Consider the following 8,392-nt stretch of genomic DNA (forward strand, 5'->3'; position numbering starts at 1 on the left):
AAAAAAAACATTCCATGATGCGTCTGCTCATTTCTCCCAAATGTGACTTTTTGCATCTCATATTTTAGAGATAGAGAGAAGATTGCTTTTGTGGAAAGCCATAGCCTTCTGGTACATGTCCTTGGCATTCATCTGTCTTCTTGTGTACAGTTTGAAAGGATGTTAGAAATGCAAATGAAATAGAGGAGCCTTGGCAACATCCTACATAGAAAAAAGCTACACAGAAGTTCATTTTCTTAAACTGAAGATAAGCCAAATTTTTCTATGTGACTGTGGGAGTTAAGAGCCAGAGTTTCTCAGGGCAGAGATATGCTAAGTATGTACATTTCCACAGACACAAATGCATGTGTATAGCACTTTAAAGTAAATGGGTCAGGAAATAGATAGCACAAGAAATACTACTTTATTGACATAGGCTATAATAATAGAATCTTGAAAGCCTGTCAGACTTGCTTTCCCTCTCTCCTACATAAAAAAAGAGTCAACAGCAAAGCAGTCTTAAGTTTCTTTTTCATGTTTGTTTTGTTTCCCTGGGCTAAACCTATTTCTCATTCATGGTCATCATGTACCTTCTCCAAGATCATCTCTGTGTTCCTCTACATTGTGTGTGTGTGAGAGAGACAGAATGATGGTGTCATATGTACTGTTATTTTACTTGTTAATTTTGATGTGGGTGAATCATGTCTCAAGTAGTCCACTGAAAGGTGAGAAAAAAGACACAAAGACAGAACATACACATCCATATCCACACCACTTCATTAGGATAAGTTCTATATATTTCAGTCATAAGATAGATCTTCATTTTGGACACTCTTATGAATATTTATATTTATGAATATTTACATCTGAATCCTAAAATAAATGAAAACATAAAATGAAAAAATAAATAAAATAAGTGTTAGCTAGTAAGAGGATGAAGACCTTCAACCATGAATAATTCCAAAAGCGTCAACCATCCTTGCATTCTTAGTAGAATAGCAATACATCTGAAATATAAACATATCTATAAGTTATGTCCATCCTGCAATCATGCAGAAAATCCAGCTATTGCCATTTCAGAAATATACATATATCTCCACCAGCTGGTAGACTTCAATAAATGATATAAGAGAGAGTGATATCATGATGATACGAAACAATAAGCTCTAAGAGAAATGAAATGCAGATGTACAGAGTAATAATTGTCATTCAAAAAACTAGCAGTCCTTCTACTTGTACAATAGCATATGAACAATCATTTGTTTATTCCAAGTAAAGAAACAGCTTAATAAGATGCTTAATCTTAATACATTCCAGTTGTTTTCCAATGTGTAGTGCAATTTGCTACTTGTAGCTCATGGGACTTAGGATACTGTTAGGCAAATTGGGTATTCATTTCATCCTCATGGTGAGATTTTCTATCCAGTAAAATATTTTGTCAGAATGTGAGACATTTTAGGTGAGGCATGCTATTTTTATATCCTTGTTGTTCCCTTCTTGTCCTGCTTACTAGAAGCCCCTGTCTTCTGGTAGAAATAAGATGTTAAGTTAGATGAATCTGTGATTGCTTCAACAAATCATACTTTATCCAGATATGATCTCTTCTGCTTCATAAATGGCCTTGAGCAAAATTTGTGGCCTCTGCAGTTCCAAACTTGTGCTGTGTTTTGGGTTTGTTCTTGAAAACATAGCACAACATTAACAGATTAATGAATTACTTTCTGCAATCACACTGCACACACAATATGAAGATGCAGTCCACTTTTAATAGCTGCTGAAATGTTGTATTCCCTCAGTAGCAACTTAAAGGATGATGCCCAGCCTGTTCTCCTCCAAGGAATACTGGCAAATATATTTTCTTTCTGTCTGTGTGCAAATCTTAGTTTAATTTGCGAGGAATGGCTTTCTTCAATTGGCTGGTATTATGCTGCCATCAAATGGCCCTCATGAATAATAACAGTTCTGCCTTCAGTTCTAGTCTATTTGTCTCATATCTTTGACATTTTCTTAGTTGTGGGCAGGAAGAGGAGTGAGGAGGGGAGCATTTGATGGGAAGGATGATAGACAGGATTGTCCAGAATATACATAAATATACCAGATTTGGTATATTTAGCAACAATTATTATAAAGGCTCTGGAGGCTAAACTGTAGGATGAACGGTTAAGGGAACTGGGTATATCTAGCATATTAAAGAGAAGGATTAGGGGAGACCTGATAGCTGTCTTATAGTATTTGAGGGGCTATCACAGAAAATAGTGAGTCAAGTTATTCTCCAAAGCACCTGAGGGCAGGACAAGAAATAATAGGTGGAAGAACATTAAAGAGAGAAGCAACCTAGAACTGGGCAGAAATTTCCTGACAGTGAGAACAACCAGTCAGTGGGACAGCTCAAGAAGTTGTGGGTGCTCCATCACTGGAGGTTTTTAAGAAGAGATTGGACAACCATTTGTCTGAAATGATACAGGGTCTTCTGCTTGAGCAAGGGGTTGGACTAGAAGGGACCTCTAAGGTCCCTTCCAACCCGGATATTCTGTTTATAATCTATGGAGCTGGGAGGGAGTGGTTCATTTAACTCTTTCCCACATGCTGCTGCTATGAACTAGCCAATTCAGCAGTCATCACCAGAAATGGTGAAGGGAATAACAGACCACGAATTCTTAAACTATGCAAATTATAAAGTATGTATGTTTGAATTAAAGTAATATTGAGTTGTGAAATGTGCAATCCCATGTGCTTTCTGAGCAAATAGCCATATCAGCTCTCATCTGCCGAGGCTTATACGTCAATATATTATTAACCTGCACAAAAGCATCTCTTAAATATGCATTGCAGTTGCTGTGAGGTTGGAATCAGTTATATTTTCTGTGCCTTTTTGAAGGTCAGACAGTTTATTAAAATAATTTGACATTTTTGACTTTCTAAAATGCTTTCAGTAGCTCTTCCAAAACAAGCACCTTGTAGACACCCCAAGTCTCTATGAGATGGGTTTGCCACTGGTATTTGTGGTGGAGGACAGCCTCTGGATGAGGAAGGTCACAGGTTTGGTTACCAGTATCACCAGACAGAGCTCAGAAATTCATCTGAAATCCTACAGAAGTACTGGTAAGCAGCACAGAACAAGTTTTACATTGTCCCTGAAGTAGAGGGTCAGAAAAAGCGGGTGCCAACAAATCTGAGCTAAATGGTTTGATGAACAGAGCTTGCAAGAGGGCTAATAAATATGAATTCTGGCAGCTGCTATTAAAATGAATATTGATTTCCAATCTGATGTTAATCTACGTCATTTATTATTTTTCTTTACTTGTGGCTTTTTAGTTCCAAAGTCATCTTCAAGTAGTTCAGTTGACATTTCTCAAGCTTTCTAAAAGGACAATTTCCATGCAGCTATGATCATAGGCACAGTGCAACCTAGTTATATTTATTTCATCCTCCTTATTTTACATGATTTAAGCCTTAGCAGTTATATTGCCGAAGCAAATGGATTATTAAAGCCCATACTTATAACATTACTGAATGATGACTTATACTTAACTCTTAAGCTAGGGTTCGAAATATTGTGCAGATGTGTTTTCTTAGTATTAGTAAATAATATTTGTGAACAGAGAAAAATGTGAGTTTCAAAATAGTCTTGTTTTGGAGGAGAGGACTGTCTGGTTCCTCAAGGTTTTTGTCACAATAAATCAATATACAAGAAGACTTTCTTGATTGGCTTTAACTCAGTGGATTACAATGCTGTCCCAATGTAGTGCCTCAACACCCAAGAAGTTTGTTTAAGGTTAAACAGTCTCCTCTTAATTCCTGTCTTTTCTCTCTCTCAAGTGCTGATGGAGAATTTGCTGTCACCCATATGATAAAGGCTCACCTTTTCTCTAACGGCAGTGTGAAATGGGTGCCACCAGCCATCTATAAGAGTTCCTGCAGCATTGATGTAACCTTCTTCCCCTTTGATCAACAAAACTGCAAAATGAAATTTGGTTCATGGACTTATGACAAGGCCAAGATTGACTTGGAGAGTATGGAGCACCACGTAGATCTTAAGGACTACTGGGAAAGTGGGGAATGGGCCATTATCAGTGCAGTGGGCACTTATAATACCAAGAAATACGATTGTTGCAGTGAGATCTACCCTGACATCACTTATAGCTTCATCATCCGCCGTTTGCCTCTCTTCTACACCATTAATCTCATTATCCCTTGCCTTCTAATTTCCTGCTTGACTGTATTGGTCTTCTACCTGCCATCCGACTGTGGTGAGAAGATCACCCTGTGCATCTCTGTCCTTCTGTCCCTCACTGTCTTTCTTCTACTTATTACTGAAATCATTCCATCCACTTCCCTAGTTATCCCACTGATTGGCGAATATTTGCTTTTCACCATGATCTTTGTCACCCTCTCCATTGTCATCACAGTTTTCGTTCTCAATGTCCATCATCGCTCACCCAGTACTCACAAGATGCCACACTGGGTCCAGAATGTTTTTCTGGATTTCATTCCCCGCTGGCTCTTCATGAAACGTCCTCCAGTAATAACTTCAGGGTTGAGGGTGACAAGTGAAGAAGTAATTGCACAATATGACATGCCTCCAGTAAACCTCAGCACTTCAAGGTGTTGGCTGGAGACAGATGTAGATGATAGATGGGACGAGGAAGAGGAGAATCACGAAGAGATGATTCAGGCTGGCAGACTACCCCTACCAAGCATTTGTCATCATCAACGCCTTCAATATCACTACAGCAGTGCTCAACATCTGGGAAGAAGATTTGTGGAACTGGTTCATCGCCCAGCCACTATCCAAACAGAAAGTTCAGCTTCATCTGAGCAGGGGATCCGGCTGTCTCCAAGCATCTTGAAGGCGCTGGAAGGGGTGCACTACATAGCAAATCACCTGCGGGCTGAGGATGCAGATTTCTCGGTGAGTCGCTAAGTTTAAGATACTAAAAACTGTTTTTCTGGATTGGAACTTTGGCCTACTCAGTCCATCTTTTGTCATATAGCCCTAGCTCTGAGGAATATTGCCCCAGCTTCCACTTAAATCATGTGGAATCAATTAAATTCAGTAGACTGAAGACCTGTCTGCAAGAATGTTCTTAGCCCTTAGATCAGGGCTCTTCAAACTTGGCCCTTTTATGACTTGTGGACTTCAACTCCCAGAATTCCTCAGCCAGGCACGCTGGCTGAGGAATTCTGGGAGTTGAAGTCCACAAGTCATAAAAGGGCCAAGTTTGAAGACCCCTGCCAGACCAAAATTCTAAGATGGAACTCGATCTAAGAGAGAAATTAGCCCAGCAGGATAGAAGGATTGGAGAAAGTAGAAGCCTGGTAGACAACCTTTTGTGAAAAAAAAGGGGAGTAGGAAGGAGTGTAACCAGAATTAGTGCAAAATCACAAATCACAATATTAACACAGTAATTCAAGGACAAATATTTCATGAACCTCTCCCACTGCACCCCCACAACCTATATTTTGTTTTTGCTGACTCATTTAACTTATTCTACAGTCTTTTTATTTGCGCATAAGATCAATTAGGTTTAATGGGCTTATGCTGATTCAGCCTGCATTGGGCTGCACTGTTAATTTATGATTTCATTGTCTGCCAGATATGGCATGCAGTTTTCGTTTTAACCTTAGGAGCTCCTTCCAGCTGAAACTTCACTGGGATTTTACAAGATGCTCCTTTTTCTTTTCAGAAAGAATCAACAAACTGAAGTAACCCATTTCACCGAAAGGGCTTTCACCTGGAGATATGTGTGTGTATATTTGTGTTGTGACTGGAGAGCACATCCAGTTATAGGATACACAAAACCTTTTTGTTTCCACCCATTTTCCTGGAAGAAGGAAATATTTTGGCTAGGCTTTTCTTACTGGTTTGGTGCAATTTTCTCCCCCCGCCCCCGGACACTCTTTGAATGCATCTCCATACTGGCACCTTATTACTTAGGCAATGGCAGGGAGTACAGAAATGGGATTCCTCTATGAACCACCAGCCCCTCCAGCCCCTGCCTTAAGGAATAGTTTATTCTGGTTCCTGGTTATTGTGGAAGGCCTCTGGAGACCAGGCTGCTGAGAAAGATGTGATGCCATAAATTAATGTTGTGGGAAGCTATATTACACCGTTTTACCACCTTGTCTTTTTTAGAGCTATTGTTGGACTGTGAATTTCTTAGAGGTGACTGAAACTGAGGCAGTGTAAAGCCTCTGCAATCAATCAGTCAAGCAGTCAAGCAATAAAAGTTGGAGGGTGGTTAAACTTTCTGTTCCAGGAACACATCTACCCCTGCCTAAAGTTGTCTCATCACACAAATTAAGAAGTAGCATCAGCATTGGTAAGATATTTTCCAAGCTGCATGTAATGCTCAGTGGGAAGGGAAACAAAGCCAGCAGAATCCACTACCTACTTTCTTTCATTTGCATGTCATTAAAAGACCTTGAGGCAGAACAGTTAAGGCAGTGCCATCTCTGCTACCATAATTTTCTACAGGCTGGAGGATTACACATTCACAATTGTGACACAAACCTCTCAGCCAACCACAATGGTTAGTATCACCCACAGACCATAACTCTCCCACATCACGGGTCCAGGTTGATCTGCCCATAGGAACTCCATCCCTGAAATTCCTTCCTGGGCAAGGTTCACTCTTTTACCCTGGGCGGACATATTGTGACTTCACCCCCTGCTTGAAAGACAGGGCTGGTAATGGTCTAGAGAGGAAATATAGCTGGTTTGTCCCTTCGTTTCTCTCTGAACACCCAATGTACAAAAGTAGGGACATTGATCTATATGGCATGTGATACTGGTTTTAGCCCCCCCCCTTTTTAAAGAAGGCCTCCCATTTCAGGTTCACCCAATTTAGATGGAACTGTGGGCTCCAAATGAAATGTTATACCTCTCCCCACAGGTTGCCAAAATCTTTCCCAGGTGATTTTGTTTTTCTTAATCAAACTTCCCAACCCCCGAAGGAACCCAACTGGATGAATAGTTTCATCCAGAACATTCTCTATACTCGGTAGAGCTGCCAGATCTGGAATACCAAAATCTTGACAACTACTCAGTAGATAACTATAGGATACATAAAGTATCCTCTTTGCTGCTATCTAGTGCTCAGCTGGATTTTTTTCAGCCCAGTCTGAATTTTTTTTGTCTATTTTAACTCTGATGGATAATTATTCTATAGTATGGCATATTGTTACTTACTATGCCTACTTGCTTACTTAACCTATTGCATTCTAGGTCTAAGTTACTGAAGCATTCGTGGTATGTTTTTAAGTTTTCCTATCCCAATCATGGTGAATTCCAGTTAACTTGGTGATTAGTTGCCCTAGTCATGGTTTTTCATTTGTTGCAGGTCAAAGAAGATTGGAAATACGTTGCCATGGTGATTGACCGCATCTTCCTCTGGATGTTTATTTTTGTCTGCTTGCTGGGGACAATTGGACTTTTTCTTCCTCCATTTCTGGCAGGCATGATCTAGCTGCAGGATGAAGAACTTTAAATATATCAACACCACCAGACAGTCTCCACAAAAATGCCACCCAAACTTCCATTCACCTTCCTAAAGAAGCCAATAACAGGATCATCGTCTTGGTCCTGTATCTGTTGCCAGGAATTTTAACAGATATTTTTCTCAGTTACTAACATCATATAAAACCCCCCAAACTTTAAACAAAGAACAATAATATGAACTTATACTTGAGGTTTTGTGTACCTATTTTACATATTTTTGTTTTACCAAAAATCAAGAGAAAATCATGTCACCATTATTCAGCAGTGCATTATTTGGGGGCAGCTGTGTGGGGCTTGTGAGCCACATATAGTGCAGTGGCCAGAAATTCTTGATGCTGTTACTCATTAAGCTTGTCTGCTGTTACTCCAGAAAGCCAAGAGTAAAGTTAAAAAGTTTGTTGCAGTGGGAAAATGTCACAATGTGAGCTAGAATAATTTCCAAACTGGGAAAGTACTTTGATTTAACAAAGCCTAGTTACCTGCTGTTGAAGCAGCATTTAATTCCTTGTATTAGAAAAATATGCTAGGGAGTCTCTGTGTTGAGGATTTATAAGTTATCAGAATTTCCGGAGATGCATGGAAAATATTTATTATGCATTCATTTGGTTTATACCTCATCTTCCTGCTCTGGCAAGCAGTCAGGTGGATAATAAATTTTCTATTAAGGGACTTAAAGTAAAAATGTTATTAAGATAGTAACTAATCATCCATACCCTCTGAGAACTACTGTTAATGAAAGTAAAAATGTTTCCAACCTATTGCATCCTGGGTTCTGTTCCTCGATAAGGGCACAGCAACTTCTTCCAATGGGATTTTTGTTAGATATGTTGGATTGCAACTCTGATCGAAGGTTGTGCTGGCTGGGAATGATGGGAATTGTAAGATGGTCTGTGAAAGCACAGAAGTTTCAGG

At 39.5% G+C, this 8,392-nt stretch overlaps 1 protein-coding gene across 1 annotated transcript in view; it reads left to right on the top strand.

Annotated features, from left to right (window-relative positions):
* CHRNA2 (cholinergic receptor nicotinic alpha 2 subunit) overlaps positions 1-7,448 on the top strand; it is a 14,925-nt gene extending 7,477 nt beyond the window's left edge. The window contains exons 4-5 of the mRNA XM_029285410.1: positions 3,799-4,891; positions 7,323-7,448. Coding sequence (XP_029141243.1) covers positions 3,799-4,891; positions 7,323-7,448 — 1,219 coding nt within the window. The remainder of the gene's footprint in view (positions 1-3,798; positions 4,892-7,322) is intronic.
* Positions 7,449-8,392: the final 944 nt, after the last annotated feature.

Source organism: Protobothrops mucrosquamatus, unplaced genomic scaffold (assembly GCF_001527695.2).
Source record: "Protobothrops mucrosquamatus isolate PMUCROS unplaced genomic scaffold, P.Mucros_1.0 scaffold1633, whole genome shotgun sequence".
Classification (NCBI taxonomy): domain Eukaryota; kingdom Metazoa; phylum Chordata; class Lepidosauria; order Squamata; family Viperidae; genus Protobothrops; species Protobothrops mucrosquamatus.